Here is a 22144-nt window from a genome sequence, read left to right on the forward strand (position 1 = left end):
ACCCCCCTGTCCCATACTAGAGAGAGGGGACCCCCCCGCCCCATACTAGAGAGAGGGGACCCCCCTGTCCCATACTAGAGAGAGGGGACCCCCCTGTCCCATACTAGAGAGAGGGGACCCCCCTGTCCCATACTAGAGAGGGGACCCCCCCTGTCCCATACTAGAGAGAGGGGACCCTCCTGTCCCATACTAGAGAGAGGGGACCCCCCTGTCCCATACTAGAGAGAGGGGACCCCCCTGTCCCATACTAGAGAGAGGGGACCCCCCTGTCCCATACTAGAGAGAGGGGACCCCCCTGTCCCATACTAGAGAGAGGGGACCCCCCTGTCCCATACTAGAGAGAGGGGACCCCCCTGTCCCATACTAGAGAGAGGGGACCCCCCTGTCCCATACTAGAGAGGGGACCCCCCTGTCCCATACTAGAGAGAGGGGACCCTCCTGTCCCATACTAGAGAGAGGGCACCCCCCTGTCCCATACTAGAGAGAGGGGACCTCCCCTGTCCCATACTAGAGAGAGGGGACCCCCCATACTAGAGAGAGGGCACCCCCCTGTCCCATACTAGAGAGAGGGGACCCCCCTGTCCCATACTAGAGAGAGGGGACCCCCCATACTAGAGAGAGGGCACCCCCCTGTCCCATACTAGAGAGAGGGGACCTCCCTGTCCCATACTAGAGAGAGGGGACCCCCCTGTCCTATACTAGAGAGACGGGACCCCCCTGTCCCATACTAGAGAGAGGGGACCCCCCGTCCCATACTAGAGAGAGGGGACCCCCCTGTCCCATACTAGAGAGAGGGGACCCCCCTGTCCTATACTAGAGAGAGGGGACCCCTCTGTCCTATACTAGAGAGAGGGGACCCCCCTGTCCCATACTAGAGAGAGGGGACCCCCCCTGTCCCATACTAGAGAGAGGGGACCCCCCCTGTCCCATACTAGAGAGAGGGGACCCCCCCCTGTCCCATACTAGAGAGAGGGGACCCCCCCTGTCCCATACTAGAGAGAGGGGCCCCCCCCCCCCGTCCCATACTAGAGAGGGGGCCCCCCCTGTCCCATACTAGAGAGGGGACCCCCCTGTCCCATACTAGAGAGAGGGGACCCCCCTGTCCCATACTAGAGAGAGGGCACCCCCCTGTCCCATACTAGAGAGAGGGGACCTCCCCTGTCCCATACTAGAGAGAGGGGACCCCCCTGTCCCATACTAGAGAGGGGACCCCCCTGTCCCATACTAGAGAGAGGGGACCTCCCCTGTCCCATACTAGAGAGAGGGGACCCCCCATACTAGAGAGAGGGCACCCCCCTGTCCCATACTAGAGAGAGGGGACCCCCCATACTAGAGAGAGGGGACGCCCCTGTCCCATACTAGAGAGAGGGGACGCCCCATACTAGAGAGAGGGGACCCCCCATACTAGAGAGAAGGGACGCCCCATACTAGAGAGAGGGGACCCCCCATACTAGAGAGAGGGGACCCCCCATACTAGAGAGAGGGCACCCCCCTGTCCCATACTAGAGAGAGGGCACCCCCCTGTCCCATACTAGAGAGAGGGGACCTCCCCTGTCCCATACTAGAGAGAGGGGACCCCCCTGTCCCATACTAGAGAGGGGACCCCCCTGTCCCATACTAGAGAGAGGGCACCCCCCTGTCCCATACTAGAGAGAGGGGACCCCCCTGTCCCATACTAGAGAGAGGGGACCCCCCATACTAGAGAGAGGGCACCCCCCTGTCCCATACTAGAGAGAGGGTACCTCCCTGTCCCATACTAGAGAGAGGGGACCCCCCCTGTCCCATACTAGAGAGAGGGGACCCCCCCTGTCCCATACTAGAGAGAGGGGACCCCCCCTGTCCCATACTAGAGAGAGGGCACCCCCCTGTCCCATACTAGAGAGAGGGGACCCCCCTGTCCCATACTAGAGAGAGGGCACCCCCCTGTCCCATACTAGAGAGAGAAGGGACCCCCCTGTCCCATACTAGAGAGAGGGGGCCCCCCCTGCCCCATACTAGAGAGAGGGCCCCCCCCCTGCCCCATACTAGAGAGAGGGGGCCTCCCCTGTCCCATACTAGAGAGAGGGCCCCCCCCCCCCTGCCCCATACTAGAGAGAGGGGGCCTCCCTGCCCCATACTAGAGAGAGGGGACCCCCCCTGTCCCATACTAGAGAGAGGGGACCCCCCCTGTCCCATACTAGAGAGAGGGCACCCCCCTGTCCCATACTAGAGAGAGGGGACCCCCCTGTCCCATACTAGAGAGAGGGCACCCCCCTGTCCCATACTAGAGAGAGAAGGGACCCCCCTGTCCCATACTAGAGAGAGGGGGCCCCCCCTGCCCCATACTAGAGAGAGGGCCCCCCCCCTGCCCCATACTAGAGAGAGGGGGCCTCCCCTGTCCCATACTAGAGAGAGGGCCCCCCCCCCCTGCCCCATACTAGAGAGAGGGGGCCTCCCTGCCCCATACTAGAGAGAGGGGACCCCCCTGTCCCATACTAGAGAGAGGGGACCCCCCTGTCCCATACTAGAGAGAGGGGACCCCCCCTGTCCCATACTAGAGAGAGGGGACCCCCCCGTCCCATACTTTGTTTTCGGCGTAGAGTATGCAAATTACCTAGTTACAACGATTCACGAACGTACGTGCGCCCGGCGGTAGTTTTTTACGTCGTTTGCGTAAGGCTTTTTCCGTTAACGTTGCTCCTGCTTCTATGAGGCGCACTTAATGTTAAGTATGGACGTCGTTCCCGCTTTGAATTTTGAATTTTTTACGTCGTTTGCGTAAGTCGTTCGCGAATAGGGCTGGATGTCATTTACGTTCACGTCGAAAGCAATGACGATTTGCGTCGGAATTTCGAGCATGCGCACTGGGATTTTTTCACGAACGGCGCATGGGGTCAACCTAATTTCAATAAAACACGCCCCCCTCAACATCATTTGAATGACGCGCGCTTACGCCGGCCTCATTTACGCTACGCCGCCGTAAGTTAAGAGGCAAGTGCTTTGTGAATACAGCACTTGCCTCTTAAACTTACGGCGGCGCAGCGTAAATACGATACGCTGCGCCGCCGTAAGAAGGGGCGCAGCTACGTGAATCTGGCCCAAAGTGTCATTTCTTCAGTGTTGTCACATGAAAAGATACAAGAAATGTGACTAAGGGGTGTACTTACTTTTGTCAGACACTGAATGCACCTTCTGCCTTTAGCCCCGAGGTCACTCTAGGATGTATATGTGTACTATGGATGGATGTACTCTGTACAGTGGGTAGGTACACAGTGGGGATGGAAAGTTTGGGCACCCCAGGTAAAAATTTGTATTAAAGTGGAGTTCCACCCATAAATATAACATTATATCAGTAGTTTTAAAAAAATGTCATTAGTCCTTTACAGATTTTTTTTTTTTTTTTTTAGATGCCTTCAAAGTGTTGTTGCTAGGCAGAATAGTTAATCTTCCCACTTCCTGCACCTAGGTGCTTAATGCTTCCTAACCTACACCGCACAGACTCCTGGGAATGTAGTGGGTGTAACTTTCCAGGAGTCTGTGCACTCCCCAGTCTCAAAGAATCATGTGACTTGGACAGCACAGGTGCTGAAACCTGATCTGACACTGCTTGTGCAGCACTGAGCATGTGCGAGATCTGCAAGGCTGAAATCCAGGAAGTTATACAGTCTGGCTTCATGATGCCCACACTTAAGATGGCCCCAGTCAATTTCTATTTTATAAAGTGTCTAAATGCTGTAACAACCTAACAAAATGGACCTTAGTTTACAGACTAACTTTACTAGAATACATTAAGCTTGTGTATTACAGGGGTATTTATATTTAAATATGAAATTGTGGCCGGAACTCCGCTTTAATGTGCATAACGAAGCCGAGGAAAGATGGAAAAATCTCCAAAAGGCATCAAATTACAGATCAGACATTCTTATATGTCAGAAAAAGTTACATTTTATTTCCATCATTTACACTTTCTAAATTACAGAAAACAAAAAATATGGCGTGTGGAAAAGTTTGGGCACCCTGCAGTGTTAATATCTTGTACTGCCCCCTTTGGCAAGTATCACGGCTTGTAAACGCTTTTTGTAGCCGGCCAAGAGTCTTTCAGTTCTTGTTTGAGGGATCTTTCCCATTCTTCCTTACACAAGTCTCCCAGTTCTCTGAGACCTCTGGGCTGTCTGTCACGCACGGCTCTTTTAAGGTCTATCCATAGATTTTCAATGATGTTGAGGTCAGGAGATTGTGAAGGCCATGGCAAAACCTTCAGTTTACGCCTCTTGATGTAATCCCTCCCCCGTGCATTTTGAGGCGTGTTTAGGATCATTATCCATTTGTAGAAGCCATCCTCTCTTTAACTTCAGCTTTTTCACAGATGGCATCAAGTTACCATCCAAAATTTGCTGAAATGTTATTGAATCCATTTTTCCTTCTACTCGTGAAATGTTCCCTGTGCCACTGGCTGCAATACAACCCCAAAGCATGATTGATCCACCCCCATGCTTCACAGTTGGACAGAGGTTCTTTTCCCTGTGCCACTGACTGCAATACAACCCAAAAGCATGATTGATCCACCCCCATGCTTCACAGTTGGACAGAGGTTCTTTTCATTCAATTCTGCGCCCTTTCTTCTCCAAACGTACCTTTGCTCATTACGGCCAAAAAGTTCTATTTTATCCTCATCGGTCCACAGAACTTGTTTCCACAATGCGTCAGGCTTGTCTATATGCTCATTTGCAAAGTTCAAACTCTGATTTTTGTGGTGAGGACGTAGACGAGGTTTTCTTCTGATGACTCTTCCATGAAGACCATGGGGGCAGATCCTCGTACAGCGGCGCATTTATTCGCCAGGCGTAGCGTATCTAAGATACACTACGCCACCGTAACTTACTTTTTTTTTTTCAAATCCAGAAAGATTCCACGCCGTAAGTTACGGCGGTGTAGTGTATCTTTGCCGGCGTAATGGCGCCTAATTCAAATGGCTGTGATGGCGGCGTGTTTTATGTAAATACGTCGTGACCCGACGTAAACAATGTTTTTAACTGCGCATGCGCCGTCCCTGGGGGTATCCCAGTGCGCATGCTCAGAATTTAACCGGAACAAGCCAATGCTTACGACGGTGACGTCATTCTACGCAAATTTTAAAATGGGGGATGTGGTGGCGCTTGCAACTAAAATCACTAAAATAATGTATAAAATAAATTGTATAAGAGATACAACAAAATAGACTCCGCCTCCTGGCAATGATTAAAAGCGTATCACTCTAAACCGGAATACCATCCAACAAAAATATCCATAAAGTGGAGGATATTGAGAGTGAGAAAATAATGAAATAAGTGTGACCAATGTGCCACTGACAGCACAATAGTCTAAATTGAATAGCAAACTTCAATCTGTGCATACAACATTTCCTTCAAATATAATTATGATAGTCTAAACAGTGCTTCATCCACAAATCGTGCAATGTGCAACTATGCAAATAAATAAATAAATATCCAGTGACCGACTGTCCACAAAATATTGCAAATAAATAAATGTGAATTAATCCGATGATAAAAAACAATCCAAAAAGTGCTAAAAGTGAAAAATATATATATATAAGGTCCACACAGGGATCCCTAGAAACAGTGTAAAAAAAGGTCCCAATAAAACTATAAAATTAGAAATCAATGTCCAGTGCAAAAATCGTGCAAAAGTGAAAAATAAAAATCCAGTGGCTAATAAATATAATGAGTTTCTAAAGTGCATCTGTGCTCAGGTTTGCTGTAACATGCAGAGTAATGTGATTGCAGTCAGCCCGATTCTCCACGGTGACCAGGAATATAAGTGCTAGCCCCTTACCTCAGGGAGGCTAATAAATAGCCTATAGGAATATTTCCCAAAGATATCTCCCACAATCAACCGATCGATCCACTCCAATGTATTCACAGGCTCAGCGCGATGATTCTCAAAATAAAGCACAGGAATGCCTCCATAGTGTATGATTACAAACAATATTTTAATGAAAAAAGTAGTAACTTACAAGCAGTGCTGTAAGAACAGCATGTACAACGGCGTGTGTGTAATCCTGTGTCTCCCGCTCTGCGGCCGCAAGCGGGTGACGTCACCAACAGCCCTCCAACGTCCTCACGCGTATCGCGACAGCCGACGTCGCTTAATCATAGGATGGCTACGCAAATTCCTATTCGCGAACGACTTACGCAAACGACGTAAAAAATTCAAAATTGTATGCGGCAACAACGGCCATACTTAACATTGAGTACGCCTCATAACAGCAGCTTTAACTATACGCCGGAAAAAGCCGAACGCAAACGACGTAAAAAAATGCGCCGGACGTACGTTCGTTCATGGATCGCTGTAAATAGCTAATTTGCATACTCAACGCGGATTTCGAGGGAAACGCCACCTAGCGGCCGCCGAAAAATTGCATCTAAGATTCGACGGCGTACTAAGACGTACGCCTGTCGGATCAATCCCAGATGCAGTAGTATCTTGTTTAGTGGATACAAAACAAAGATACGACGCGGGAAATTTAAAATTACGCCGGCGTAATACTTTTGTGGATCTGCCCCCATATTTGTACAAGTATCTCTTTATAGTGGAATAGTGTACCACAACTCCAGTGTGTGCCAGATCTTTCTGGAGGGATCGTGCCGTCACACGTGGGGTTTGCTTTTCTCACAATCCTGCGAGCCGTTCTGTCTGATATTTTTCTTGCTCTTCCAGATCTTGCTTTAACTTCCACTGTTCCTGATGACTGCCATTTCTTAATTACATTCCGAGGAACAGAGGATATTGACATCTGAAAACGCTTTGCTATCTTCTTATAGCTTCTCCAGCTTTGTGAGCGACAACTATTTTCACTTTCAGTTTTCTAGACAACTGCTTAGAAGAACCCATGGTGCTGATTGTTGGGGGAGGGTCAGAGGAGTCTTTGAGATTGACATCACCTGGTCTTCCCAGACGATGATTGAGAACAATCCATGACACCGGCAGCTCTCAGCTTTGCAAAGGGGGCGGTGCATGCTAGAAATTCTGCAGGGTGCCCAAACTTTTGCACACGCCATTTTTTTAGTTTTCTGTCATTTTGAAAGTGTAAATGATGGAAATAAAATGTAACTTTTTCTGACATATTATTAGAGGTCGACCAATACAGGTTTTTCTCTGGCCGATGCCGATATTTAGAAATCTGGGTGGCCGAAATATATGATGCCAATTTTTGCAGCCAATATTTTAGGCCGATTTTAATTTTTTAATTTTTTTGGTGGCACTGGATGGCACTAATTGGCACTGGAAGATGGCACTAGCGGAAGTCACTTATTGGCACTGGCAGGTTGCACTGGATGGCACTGAAAGATGGTACTAGCAGATGGCACTGATTGGCAGGTGGCACTAATTGACACTGGCCGGTGGCACTGATTGGCAGATGGCACTGGCATGTGGCACTAACAGGTGACACAGGCAAGTGGCACTGGTTGGCACTGACTGGCAGGTGGCACTGGTGCAAAAAAAAATGGTGTCACCCCCCTCAGTACAGACCCCCTCTCCCTCCAGTATAGACACCCCACCCCCCGCTACAGACACCAGAGAGCGGTGTGTCCCACGAGCGCGGGCCCCTCCTCCTCTGTGGGCGTAAACAGAGAGGAAGGCCGCCGCGCTGGGTGTACCAAGATGGCCGCGGCTCCGGAGCTAGGCCGAAGCCGCGGTGTTTCCTGATGCTGTGACCGCGGCGGCAAACCGCGGATTGCCGCCATGGTCACAGCATCAGGAAAGGCCACGGCTTCGGCCTAGCTCGGGATCCGTGGCGCCACTAGCGGCCATGTAAAATATCGGCCTAATTTGGATAAAAATCGGCCGATATATCGGTTGACCTCCACATATTATAAGAATGTCTGATCTGTAATTTGATGCCTTTTGGAGATTTTTCCATCTTTCCTCGGCTTCGTTATGCACATTAATACACATTTTTACCTGGGGTGTCCAAACTTTCCATCCCCACTGTATACACACACAGTGGGTAGGTATGTACACACAGTGGGTAGGTATGTACACACAGTGGGTAGGTATGTACACACAGAAGATAGGTATGTATACAGTAGGTAGGTATGTATCTCCCTTATACTCACCCCCACGTTCTTTCCTCTCTCAGGAGTCGAAGAAGCACCTGGCGGGGTTGGGGACGCTGGGCCTGGGCAGTCTGATCACAGAGCTCACCTCCAGTGTAGATGACGCTGCGGAGACAGACGGGGACAGCCTGGATGATGATGGTAAGGAAGACGCCCCTTCTGTACTGACCCCTCCCCCTTTGTATGTATGTATGACGGGGAGGTGGGAGGAGATAGATGTATGACGGGTAGGTGGGCGGGGATAGTTGTATGACGGGGAGGTGGGCGGGGATAGATGTATGACGGGTAGGTGGGAGGGGATAGTTGTATGACGGGGAGGAGATAGATGTATGACGGGTAGGTGGGCGGGGATAGATGTATGATGGGTAGGTGGGAGGAGATAGATGTATGACGGGTAGGTGGGAGGAGATAGATGTATGACGGGTAGGTGGGAGGAGATAGATGTATGACGGGTAGGTGGGAGGAGATAGATGTATGAAGGATAGGTGGGCAGGATCGATGTATGACGGGTAGGTGGGAGGAGATAGATGTATGACGGGTAGGTGGGCGGGGATAGTTGTATGACAGGGAGGAGATAGATGTATGACGGGTAGGTGGGAGGAGATAGATGTATGACGGATAGGTGGGCGGGATCGATGTATGACGGGTAGGTGGGCGGGGATAGTTGTATGACGGGTAGGTGGGAGGAGATAGATGTATGATGGGTAGGTGGGCGGGGATAGATGTATGACGGGAAGGTGGGTGGGGATGTATGACGGGTAGGTGGGCGGGGATGTATGATGGGTAGGTGGGCGGGGATGTATGACGGGTAGGTGGGCGGGGATGTATGACGGGTAGGTGGGTGGGGATGTATGACGGGTAGGTGGGCGGGGATGTATGATGGGCGGGGATCGATGTATGACGGGTAGGTGGGCGGGGATGTATGACGGGTAGGTGGGCGGGGATGTATGACGGATAGGTGGGCGGGGAAGTATGACGGGCGGGGATCGATGTATGACGGGTAGGTGGGCGGGGATGTATGACGGGTAGGTGGGCGGGGATAGATGTATGACGGGTAGGTGGGCGGGGATGTATGACGGGTAGGTGGGCGGGGATAGATGTATGACGGGTAGGTGGGCGGGGATGTATGACGGGTAGGTGGGCGGGGATGTATGAAGGGTAGGTGGGCGGGTCCCAGTGATTGTCTCTGTCTTTGTAGGATGGGTGAAGAGCACGGATGACGCCATTGATTACTCGGACATCACTGAGGTGGCTGAAGATGAGTCCCGCCGGTACAGACAGGCCATGGGAAGCCTCACCCTCTCCCGGAGATCAGGTAAGTGGTCGCCATGGCGGCGGCCGCGGCAAAGTGATTGTTTTTATCTTTAGCCCAATTCCAGACTTGGTTATAGGAACTTCTTCTTCTCTTTCCTGAAATCTTATCTTTTCCTTTTTTGGGGGGCAAGGCAAACCATGTACCCACAGCCACCCCCCCTCCCCCAGTCGGTTGGGTCACCTGCACCCCCCAGCCGATCGGTTACCAGACCCTCACTTATCCCATCTCTGGGGCAGGCAGTGCTGCCCTCTCTAGGGGCAAGACTTGGGTGGGTGTAACAAGATGTCCGCTTCCGCCTTCTCACTGTAGGCTTACTGCAGGCAAATGCGGGGTGTACCAAGATGGCCGCTACCGCTTTCTCACCGTAGGCTTACTGCGTTGTGTCAGATATGGCGACCCGTCAGAATTGGTAACAGAAGTGACGTTTCGTCGCCGCCATTTTGCTACACCCCGCACTCCTCCATAGTAAGGATACAGTGAGAAGGGGGGAGCGGACATCTTGGTACACCCCGCACTCCTCCATAGTAAGGATACAGTGAGAAGGGGAGAGCGGACATCTTGGTACACCCCGCACTCCTCCATAGTAAGGATACAGTGAGAAGGGGGAGAGCGGACATCTTGGTACACCCCACACTCCTCCATAGTAAGGATACAGTGAGAAGGGGAAGCGGACATCTTGGTACACCCCGCACTCCTCCATAGTAAGGATAGCCTGAGAAGGGGGAGAGCGGACATCTTGGTACACCCCGCACTCCTCCATAGTAAGGATACAGTGAGAAGGGGAAAGCGGACATCTTGGTACACCCCGCACTCCTCCATAGTAAGGATAGAGTGAGAAGGGGGAGAGCGGACATCTTGGTACACCCCGCACTCCTCCATAGTAAGGATACAGTGAGAAGGGGGAGAGCGGACATCTTGGTGCACCCCGCACTCCTCCATAGTAAGGATACAGTGAGAAGGGGAGAGCGGACATCTTGGTACACCCCGCACTCCTCCATAGTAAGGATACAGTGAGAAGGGGGGAGCGGACATCTTGGTGCACCCCGCACTCCTCCATAGTAAGGATACAGTGAGAAGGGGGAAAGCGGACATCTTGGTACACTCCGCACTCCTCCATAGTAAGGATACAGTGAGAAGGGGGAGAGCGGACATCTTGGTACACCTCGCACTCCTCCATAGTAAGGATACACTGAGAAGGGGGAGAGCGGACATCTTGGTACACCCCGCACTCCTCCATAGTAAGGATACAGGGAGAAGGGGGGAAGCGGACATCTTGGTACACCCCGCACTCCTCCATAGTAAGGATACACTGAGGAGGGGAAAGCGGACATCTTGCTACACCCGACACTCCTCTATAGTAAGGATACACTGAGAAGGGGGAAGCGGACATCTTGGTACACCCCGCACTCCTCCATAGTAAGGATACACTGAGAAGGGGGAGAGCGGACATCTTGGTACACCCCGCACTCCTCCATAGTAAGGATACAGTGAGAAGGGGGGAAGCGGACATCTTGTTACACCCGGCACTCCTCCATAGTAAGGATACAGAGAGAAGGGGGAGAGCGGACATCTTGGTACACCCCGCACTCCTCCATAGTAACCATACAGTGAGAAGGGGGAGAGCGGACATCTTGGTACACCCCGCACTCCTCCATAGTAAGGATACTCTGAGAAGGGAGAGAGCGGACATCTTGGTACACCCCGCACTCCTCCATAGTAAGGATACAGTGAGAGGGGGAGAGCGGACATCTTGGTACACCCCGCACTCCTCCATAGTAAGGATACAGTGAGAGGGGGAGAGCGGACATCTTGGTACACCCCGCACTCCTCCATAGTAAGGATACACTGAGAAGGGGGAGAGCGGACATCTTGTTATACCCCGCACTCCTCCATAGTAAGGATACAGTGAGAAGGGGAAGCGGACATCTTGGTACACCCCGCACTCCTCCATAGTAAGGATACAGTGAGAAGGGGGGAGAGCGGACATCTTGGTACACCCCGCACTCCTCCATAGTAAGGATACAGTGAGAAGGGGGAGAGCGGACATCTTGGTACACCCCGCACTCCTCCATAGTAAGGATACAGTGAGAAGGGGGAGAGCGGACATCTTGGTACACCCCGCACTCCTCCATAGTAAGGATACAGTGAGAAGGGGGAGAGCGGACATCTTGGTACACCCCGCACTCCTCCATAGTAAGGATACAGTGAGAAGGGGGGAGCGGACATCTTGGTACACCCCGCACCCCTCCATAGTAAGGATACAGTGAGAAGGGGGAGAGCGGACATCTTGGTACACCCCGCACCCCTCCATAGTAAGGATACAGTGAGAAGGGGGAGAGCGGACATCTTGGTACACCCCGCACTCCTCCATAGTAAGGATACAGTGAGAAGGGGGAGAGCGGACATCTTGGTACACCCCGCACTCCTCCATAGTAAGGATACAGTGAGAAGGGGGAGAGCGGACATCTTGGTACACCCCGCACTCCTCCATAGTAAGGATACAGTGAGAAGGGGGAGAGCGGACATCTTGGTACACCTCGCACTCCTCCATAGTAAAGATACTCTGAGAAGGGGAGAGCGGACATCTTGGTACACCCCACACTCCTCCATAGTAAGGATACAGTGAGAAGGGGAGAGCGGACATCTTGGTACACCCCGCACTCCTCCATAGTAAGTATACAGTGAGAAGGGGAGAGCGGACATCTTGGTACACCCCACACTCCTCCATAGTAAGGATACACTGAGAAGGGGGAAAGCAGACATCTTGGTACACCCCGCACTCCTCCATAGTAAGGATACAGTGAGAAGGGGAGAGCGGACATCTTGGTACACCCCGCACTCCTCCATAGTAAGGATACTCTGAGAAGGGGAGAGCGGACATCTTGGTACACCCCACACTCCTCCATAGTAAGGATACAGAGAAGGGAAAGCGGACATCTTGCTACACCCGGCACTCCTCCATAGTAAGGATACAGAGAGAAGGGGAGAGCGGACATCTTGGTACACCCCGCACTCCTCCATAGTAAGGATACTCTGAGAAGGGGAGAGCGGACATCTTGGTACACCCCACACTCCTCCATAGTAAGGATACAGAGAAGGGAAAGCGGACATCTTGGTACACCCCGCACTCCTCCATAGTAAGGATACAGAGAGAAGGGGAGAGCGGACATCTTGGTACACCCCGCACTCCTCCATAGTAAGGATACTCTGAGAAGGGGAGAGCGGACATCTTGGTACACCCACCGGAGTTTTCCATTTTACAATTATTTTTAACAGTAAAGTGAGTTTATATTCGGAAATACAAAACTGATGCGCAGGTAAAGCGCTCCCCGCTAGTTACGTGCGGCCACCACTTCCCCCCTTCCATCACGTCGGGTTTGCGGCCCACAAAGCAGGAGGAGGAACTTCTGTTTCCCCCTCCCATCTGTGACCACTGAAGATGGAAGCTATGAGGATTTCATCACTTCCAGGTTCAGTTCTACATTGACCTGGCTGGGACCAACCAGGCAAGCAGCCAATCGGACCGATCACTTGCCTTGGAGGGGTCAGGGGTCTAATAAACCCCAGTTCTCTCCATAAAGAGTAACTGTCACTGCCCAAGGTATCACAAGAGATGATGGATATCACTTGAGGTGGGGGCAGGGGTCAGGATCAGGTGTTGGGTCAAGGGGCAGAGTCAGGAGGCCCCCGTCAGGTAGGCTGTGGGGGCCCCCCTGTCAGGTAGGCTGTGGGGGCCCCCCTGTCAGGTAGGCTGTGGGAGCCCCCCTGTCAGGTAGGCAGTTGGGGGGGGGGCCCGTCAGGTAGGCTGTGGGGGGTGCCCCCTGTCAGGTAGGCAGTTGGGGGTGCCCCCTGTCAGGTAGGCAGTTGGGGGGGCCCCCTGTCAGGTAGGCAGTTGGGGGGGGCCCCCCGTCAGGTAGGCTATGGGGGGCCCCCTGTCAGGTAGGCTGTGGGGGGGGGGGCCCTGTCAGGTAGGCAGTTGGGGGGGGCCCGTCAGGTAGGCTGTGGGGGGCTCCCTGTCAGGTAGGCTGTGGGGGGCTCCCTGTCGGGTAGGCTGTGGGGGGCCCCCTGTCGGGTAGGCTGTGGGGGGCCCCCTGTCGGGTAGGCTGTGGGGGGGCCCCCTGTCAGGTAGGCAGTTGGGGGGCCCCCTGTCAGGTAGGCTATGGGGGGCCCCCTGTCAGGTAGGCTGTGGGGGGGCTCCCCTGTCAGGTAGGCAGTTGGGGGGCCCCCTGTCAGGTAGGCTATGGGGGGCCCCCTGTCAGGTAGGCTATGGGGGGCCCCCTGTCAGGTAGGCTATGGGGGGCCCCCTGTCAGGTAGGCTATGGGGGGCCCCCTGTCAGGTAGACTGTGGGGTCCCCTGTAAGGTAGGCAGTTGGGGGACCCATGATTTCTAACAGGAGACTGACAGACATGTCCAGGGCCACTAACACAGTCATACCTCGGTAGAGAAGGAAGTCATGTGACCACACACATAGTTCTTGTTGGATACATTGTTGTCACACAGAGTGATTTGTATCTTCCTTTTCCTCTGTAGATGATGATGACGATGATTACGATGCGGATTGTGAAGACATCGATTCCAAGCTCATGCCGCCTCCCCCACCTCCCCCGGTGTCCAGTAAAAAGGATGAAGAGAAAGGACCGTCATCCACAGGTAAGAGAACGGTGGGCGGCCATTGCTGACCCTCTCCTGAATATTCTGTTTGGCTGGTATACTGGAGACACATGGGGGGGTGGGTGGCCATTGCTGACCCTCTCCTAAATATTCTGTTTGGCTGGTATACTGGAGACACATGGGGGGGGGGCGTGGCCATTACTGACCCTCTCCTGAATATTCTGTTTGGCTGCTATACTGGAGACACATGGGGGGGGGGGGGCATTGCTGACCCTCTCCTGAATATTCTGTTTGGCTGGTATACTGGAGACACGTGGGGGGGGGGGGGGCATCCATTGCTGACCCTCTCCTAAATATTCTGTTTGGCTGGTATACTGGAGACACATGGGGGGGGGGGGGGGCGGGTGATCATTGCTGACCCTCTCCTGAATATTCTGTTTGGCTGGTATACTGGAGACACATGGGGGGGGGGGCATTGCTGACCCTCTCCTGAATATTCTGTTTGGCTGGTATACTGGAGACACATGGGGGGGGGGGGGGGCATTGCTGACCCTGTCCTAAATTTTCTATGTGTTTGGCTGGTATACTGGAGACACATGGGGGGGGGGGCGTGGCCATTACTGACCCTCTCCTGAATATTCTGTTTGGCTGGTATACTGGAGACACATGGGGGGGGGGGCGGCCATTGCTGACCCTTTCCTGAATATTCTGTTTGGCTGGTATACTGGAGACACATGGGGGGGGGGCATTGCTGACCCTCTCCTGAATATTCTGTTTGGTTGGTATACTGGAGACACGTGGGGGGGGGGGCATCCATTGCTGACCCTCTCCTGAATATTCTGTTTGGCTGGTATACTGGAGACACATGGGGGGGTGGGTGGCCATTGCTGACCCTCTCCTAAATATTCTGTTTGGCTGGTATACTGGGGGGCCATTGCTGACCCTCTCCTAAATATTCTGTTTGGCTGGTATACTGGAGACACATGGGGGGGGGGGGGCATTGCTGACCCTCTCCTAAATATACTGTTTGGCTGGTATACTGGAGACACATGGGGGGTGATCATTGCTGACCCTCTCCTGAATATTCTGTTTGGCTGGTATACTGGAGACACATGGGGGGGGGGGGGCATTGCTGACCCTCTCCTAAATATACTGTTTGGCTGGTATACTGGAGACACATGGGGGGGGGGGCATTGCTGACCCTCTTCTGAATACCCCAGTTGTCTGGTTAGAGACACATGGGGGGGGGGGGCATTGCTGACCGTCTTCTGAATACCCCAGTTGTCTGGTTAGGGACACATAGGGGGGGGGGGCATTCCTGACTCCCTTCTGAATATTCCTGTTGTCTGGCTGGTACTCTAGAGACACCCATGAGATGGGGGATGGGATGAGGCCATTGCTGACTCCTAGGGGCCAGCACACTGATAATTCAGGGTCAGTAAGGGCCATGCGTGTCAGTAGAGGGGTTGGTGCTAATCCCGCTGCTGATGAACACTTACCTACTTCATTCTTCCATACACTTTGTATTCCGTACATTGTTTTCCATCTCCAAGCCCAGATGAAGGGGGTGGTCTCTGGTGTCTGGTCACCAAAACGCGTTGCCCCAAGTCTTGGGGTTGGAATGAATCTGGATGGCGGCTCCATGGTGTGACACCTCTCCCCCCTCCTTGTGTACATGTGATGAGCATCTTTCTCCTGTAGGGGGCGCTGTATAACCCCTCCTGTGAATGATTGATATACTTGTGACCTTTTCTTTCAGCCCCTGAAGACGGAGATGGAATTATCTTGCCGTCAATCATCGCCCCGTCTTCGGCCAATGTAGACAAAGTGGACTTCAGCAGTTCTTCGGATTCGGAATCTGAGATCGGACCTCAGGAACGGGGGAAGGGTGACGGCAAGGAGCGGACGCTGACCTTACCTCTGGCGGGAATAATGCAGAGAGACGACACCAAACTACTTCCCAACGTGACCGAGCTTTTCCCCGAGTTCAGACCTGGAAAGGTACGAGAGGCTCCGGGGGGGTTGTCCTTGGAGAGTTGTGATCTTTGGCTCCTCCTCCGCCCTGCTCCGTGTCAGAGCTTACACAGGGGGGGTCCTCCGCACATCATTGTGTTCAGGCTTGGCGATGGACTGCAATATGTTATGAATGGAGCGGGGGGGGGGAGGGGTTGTCCTTGGAGAGTTGTGATCTTTGGCTCCTCCTCCTCCGCCCTGCTCCGTGTCAGAGCTTACACAGGGGGGTCCTCCGCACATCATTGTGTTCAGGCTTGGCGATGGACTGCAATATGTTATGAATGGAGCGGGGGGGGGGGGGGTTGTCCTTGGAGAGTTGTGATCTTTGGCTCCTCCTCCTCCGCCCTGCTCCGTGTCAGAGCTTACACAGGGGGTCCTCCGCACATCATTGTGTTCAGGCTTGGCGATGGACTGCAATATGTTATGAATGGAGCGGGAGGGGAGGGGTTGTCCTTGGAGAGTTGTGATCTTTGGCTCCTCCTCCTGCAGCAGGGAAATCCCTCCCGCCAAACCATTGTATTCTTCCTGCTAGGAGAAGATTATTGCTATCGGCTATACCGGCCGCTAGCGATAATCGCATTTAAAATCCAGCAGGCTGGTTGTACCCAAGTTGTTTTTGCTGAACCGCCCCAGATTCCAACAGTCTATGGCCGGCCTTAGATTCTCTGTCAGCGCCTTTGGATATTGTCTATGTCTCCATATACACAGGTCAGGGGCGTACATACAGGGGTCACCATTGCCACCCGGGCCCTTGCTCCGGGGGGGGGGGGGCATGTGGCCCCCCCTGTACGCCTGGATAGGAGGGCGGCGGGGACATCAGCATGTAGAGCAGAGGGCTCAAACTGGTGGCCCTCCAGCTGTTGTGCAACGACAAGTCCCATCATGCCTGAGGAGTCAGGCTTGTTACTGTCGGCCTTGCAATGCCTCATGGGACTTGTAGGTTTGCAGCAGCTGGAGGGCCGCCAGTTTGAGACCCCCTGATGTACAGGAACCGATCTCACCATGCAGCCGCTGAATGCAGCTTCCGCTCCTCCCCCTCCCATTCAGCGGCTGCATGGAGGGCATAGATTTCTCCACATGTCGCTCCCGCCGCCTCCCTATCCCTGTGTTGCTGCCCCGGGGACCACAGTGTCCTGCCCTGGCCCCCCCACAGCGCTGCCTAGTTTTCTCTGCGTTCATAGACGGACACAGCCTTCTTTGACATTAGGGTTATGCTTCTTCCTACCAGGAGATCTCCTAGTAGGAAGAAGCATAACCCTAATGTCAAAGAAGGCTGTGTCCGTCTATGAACGCAGAGAAATGGATTTTACGGTGAGTACAAAAATCCTATTTCCCCCTCCCGCTGGCTGCTGCTGGGGAGCTGTCAGGATGGAGAGCGATGGAAGGGGCTGGTAAATGTGTAATTTACTGGCCCCTTCATTGTCTTAATGAATCGAGTCAGTGATCAGTACCAATTTCCTGTGCCTCAGTGTATGAATGAAGGGGAAGCCTCTGTACAGAGCTCTTCCTGTTCACTCATTATGTGCAGCTGAGGCTGCAGAGATGAAGATTGGGGGGGGGTGTCCTCCAGTCTCTTCTCTGTCTCAAAAGTGAAACATCAGGTTTAGACCCCCCTGATATCTCACAAAGGCCTCTCAATGGGGGTCCTTAAAAATTGTAAAAAATAAATAAAAAAGTAATAAAACAACAAAAAAAAAAAAACGACTCCCACCAGTGGCGGAAGTCCCGGGGGGGGGGCAAAAGTCGCACTTGCGACGGGGCTCTGGTGTTCCGCCCGCTTTGGGGAGACCCCAAGATCGCAGGAAGGTGGCCTGCAATAAAGGGTTCCACGATGCGAGTAAAGAGCCCCGGGATTAGTGGTAGGGGGCCCGGTCCGGGGGCCAAGGGGGGCCCCTTCATGACTTCTTGCACCGGGGGCCCTAAAGGTTCCAGTTACGCCTCTGACGCAGGTCACATGTTTTCTCACATACTGTTGAATCTCTCGGCAGGTCTTGCGCTTCCTCCGGCTGTTTGGCCCCGGGAAGAACGTGCTGTCGGTGTGGCGCAGCGCTCGCAGGAAGAGGAGGAAGAAGCACCGGGAGCAGACGCAGGAGCCGCACACCAAAGAAGAAGGAGGAGAAGGAGACGTGGAGGCGGTGATAGAGAAGAGATCCTGCTGGGAGTATGAATATGCACCTCCCCCGCCCCCCGAGCAATGCCTCTCCGATGATGAGGTGAGAATCTCAGGATCCTGTGCACCGACCCAGCCCCTGATAGAAGGGAGGGACTTGGTGTGAGGGGCGGGGTGTGTCCCCTCCCCCAGGTGAACCTCAACCTCTTCTGTAACTCTAAACTTGTCATCGGCAAATATTTTAAAATGTTGCCTATGGAGATCATTAAGTATTGTCGTTTTTTTTTACCATTCAACGAGTGCAGCTTTAACCACTTCAGCCCCGGACCATTATGCAGGTTAAGGGCCGTGCCCCTTTCTTTATCGTTACATCACGGGACACAGAGCGGCATTCATTACTATATGGGTTATATGGAGTACCTTCAGGTGATGGACACTGGCAATCTCAAACAGGAAATGCCCCTCCCTATATAACCCCCTCCCATAGGAGGAGTACCTCAGTTTTTACGCCAGTGTCTTAGGTGTTAGTCATGGTTTAGCTTGCCTCCACATCCTTGGGATTAGGTGAGCTAACCGGTTCTGTCCAAAGGCCTCAGCGCTAAAGTGGTCAGTAACCGGACCCCAAACCCTTGGGGTATAGCCCATAATGCTTTTCTTTTTAGAGAGCTGGACCCTGGGCCCAGAACTTAGAAACCTTTGGGTGCCTAATGTTTTCTGTTGCCAGAGTGCTATATGGGCCCAGGACAGTGGATCCTTCATAGGAACCCAGGGCCTGAAGGTCTAGACATCCCCACCGAGATGGGGGAAGATTGGGCCTCTTGCTTGGCAAAGTCCTGCGGCATGGAGCAGGTAAGTGAGGGGAAAACTTGCGGAACTTGGTTCTTAGCAGGTTTTTTCTGGGGGGTCACAGGGGACATGCCTAAAGTTATGCGCTGCATCTGGCAAACTAGTCACATATCATAAAGATAGGATGGCTCTATGTGTTATTATTCCCCATAAAATGTGACCTCCCTTGTAGTGTTGGAAAAGCATTGAGTGGGGCCTGTGTGATATAAAACTATGTGTGTGTGTCAGAGAGCTGTGCTTACCTGCAAGCCTCCAGGCGATGCTCCATTCAGTCTTCCTCCTCAGAGCCTGCAAAACGCTGACCTCCTCGTGGTTCCAGGCTGCAGGCTGCAGTTTGCTGGAGCTGAGAGGTCCCTTCCCCCCAACCCCCCCCCCCCCTGTCGGCGGGCGCGCGCGCGGCGCGCGTTCACGTATTATAGGCGCAATTGGCGCCGTTTAGCTGGGGGGGAAGGGCGGGTCAGTAGCTTAAGGAAGGGGCGGCCCTTCCTTGTTTGTTCCAAGGAATTAATCCTACTGGTTCTAAGCAAGAAAGAACCGACTATTCGCCTAAGTATGAGGTTACTAGGCAAGACGGTGGCCACATTCGAGGCGGTACCATACGCCCAGAGCCACACTCGCATCCTGCAGGCAGCCATCCTGTCAGCATGGAGCAGAAGGCCACAGGCCTTGGATATCCCGTTGCCGCTCTCATCAAGAGTCCGACAAAGTCTGTGTTGGTGGTTAGACCCTCAGAATCTACTGAAGGGGAAGTCTTTCAGCCCAGTGGCTTGGAAGATAGTGACCACAGACGCCAGCCTGACGGGCTGGGGAGCAATTTTGGATGGTTGCACTCGCCAAGGTACTTGGGCAAAGCCAGAGAAGCAGTTGCCCATCAACATCTTGGAGCTCAGAGCTGCTCGACTAGCCCTCAGAGTTTGGACGTCAAAATTGCAGGGGTTCCCGGTGAGAATTCAATCAGACAATGCCACGGCCGTGGCATACATAAATCACCAAGGGGGAACCAGGAGTCAAGCCGCTCAGAGAGAGGTGAGCTTGATTCTCCTATGGGCAGAGGCTCATGTGCCCTGCATATCGGCAATATTCATTCCAGGAGTGGACAATTTTCAGGCGGACTTTTTAAGCCGCCAGACTCTATGGCCGGGGGAATGGTCTCTGCATCCACAAGTCTTTCAAGCACTCTGCCAAAGATGGGGAGTGCCGGACGTGGATATCATGGCATCGAGACTCAACAAGAAGCTAGACAGGTTCATGTCCCGCTCAAGGGATCCGATGGCCTGCGGAACCGATGCGCTGGTTTGCCCTTGGCATCAGTTCAAACTTCTTTATGCGTTTCCCCCGCTCCAGTTACTACCCCGCCTGCTACGCAGGATCCGGGTGGAGCACATACCAGTTATCCTGGTAGCTCCAGCATGGCCCAGAAGGGCATGGTACTCACTAATCCTAAGGATGGTAGTGGGAGACCCTTGGACTCTGCCTCTAAGGCCAGACCTGCTATCGCAAGGTCCGATCCTCCACCCTGCCTTACGGCATCTAAATTTGACGGCCTGGAAGCTGAATCCCTGATTCTCAGGGGTAGAGGTCTGTCTCAGAAAGTAATCTCTACCCTAATCAGAGCCAGGAAACCGGTCTCTAGGGTGATTTATTACAGGGTCTGGAAGGCCTATGTAGGCTGGTGTGAGTCCAAGCGATGGCTTTCTCGCAAATTTACCATCGATAGAGTATTAAGTTTTCTCCAGCTAGGAGTGGATAAAGGATTGGCATTAAGCACAATCAAAGGACAGATTTCTGCTCTGTCAGTGTGGTTTCAGCGGCCGCTGGCCACCCACTCGCTGGTTAAGACCTTCCTTCAAGGGGTCTTGCGTATTAAACCTCCAGTTAAATCCCCGCTTTGTCCGTGGGATTTAAATCTTGTTCTGTCAAGTTTACAGAAACAACCGTTTGAGCCGTTGGCTGATATTCCTTTGGTTTTACTGACAAGGAAGTTAGTATTTTTGGTTGCCATAGTTTCCGCAAGAAGAGTATCGGAACTGGCGGCCTTATCCTGTAAGGAACCATATCTTGTTTTTCATAAGGACAAGGTCGTTCTTCGCCCTCATCCTTCCTTCCTACCGAAGGTTATATCCAGTTTTCATTTGAACCAGGATTTGGTATTACCATCCTTCTTCCCTAAACCTACTTCCAGAAAGGAAGTGTTGCTGCATACCTTGGATATTGTCAGGGCCATGAAGGCCTATATTAAAGCTAAAGAAGATCCGGAAAACAGATGTGCTGTTCATTCTACCGGATGGGCCCAAGAAGGGGCAGGCAGCTGCAAAGTCCACCATTTCTAGGTGGATTAAGCAATTAATCACTCAGGCCTACGGCTTGAAAGGGTTGCCTCCTCCAGTATCATTAAAGGCTCATTCTACTAGGGCCATGGGCGCCTCCTGGGCAGCACACCACCAGATCTCTATGGCTCAAGTTTGCAAGGCGGCAACCTGGTCTTCTGTCCACACATTTACAAAATTCTACAAGTTGGACGTAAGAAGGAATACTGATACTGCCTTCGGGCAGGCAGTGCTGCAGGCTGCAGTTTGAGACCCTCGGATTCCGGGGGCTCCTCTTTTTTTGAGTTAAATTTAAAATTTAAGATTATTTTTCTCAACTAAGTTGGATTTATTATGATTTGAGTATACCTCTAAATTAAATCCTTTTGTCTTGGAGATGTTCTCCCTCCCCTCATTGTAAGCATTGCTTTGGGACATCCCATATAGTAATGAATGCCGCTCTGTGTCCCGTGATGTACGATAAAGAAAAAGAGATTTTTAATACAGCTTACCTGTAAAATCTTTTTCTTGGAGTACATCACGGGACACAGAGCTCCCACCCCTCTTTTTTGAGGACCATTTTGGGAGGCATACTGCTTGCTACAAAACTGAGGTACTCCTCCTATGGGAGGGGGTTATATAGGGAGGGGCATTTCCTGTTTGAGATTGCCAGTGTCTACACCTGAAGGTACTCCATATAACCCATATAGTAATGAATGCCGCTCTGTGTCCCGTGATGTACTCCAAGAAAAAGATTTTACAGGTAAGCTGTATTAAAAATCTCTTTTTTTGCGATTCGGCACTGCATTGATTTAACTGACAATTGCGCGGTCGTGCGACGTGGCT

General features: G+C 52.6%; 1 protein-coding gene across 1 annotated transcript in view; it reads left to right on the plus strand.

The window, feature by feature from the left end:
• Positions 1-22144, plus strand: part of TAF1 (TATA-box binding protein associated factor 1) — a 127831-nt gene that overhangs the window by 4318 nt on the left and 101369 nt on the right. Inside the window, exons 2-6 of the mRNA XM_040334447.1 lie at positions 8120-8237; positions 9295-9411; positions 13943-14062; positions 15783-16024; positions 18025-18249. Of these exons, the coding sequence (XP_040190381.1) occupies positions 8120-8237; positions 9295-9411; positions 13943-14062; positions 15783-16024; positions 18025-18249 (822 nt within the window). The remainder of the gene's footprint in view (positions 1-8119; positions 8238-9294; positions 9412-13942; positions 14063-15782; positions 16025-18024; positions 18250-22144) is intronic.

The sequence above is a fragment of the Rana temporaria genome, assembly GCF_905171775.1.
Source record: "Rana temporaria chromosome 9 unlocalized genomic scaffold, aRanTem1.1 chr9e, whole genome shotgun sequence".
In the NCBI taxonomy this organism is placed as follows: domain Eukaryota; kingdom Metazoa; phylum Chordata; class Amphibia; order Anura; family Ranidae; genus Rana; species Rana temporaria.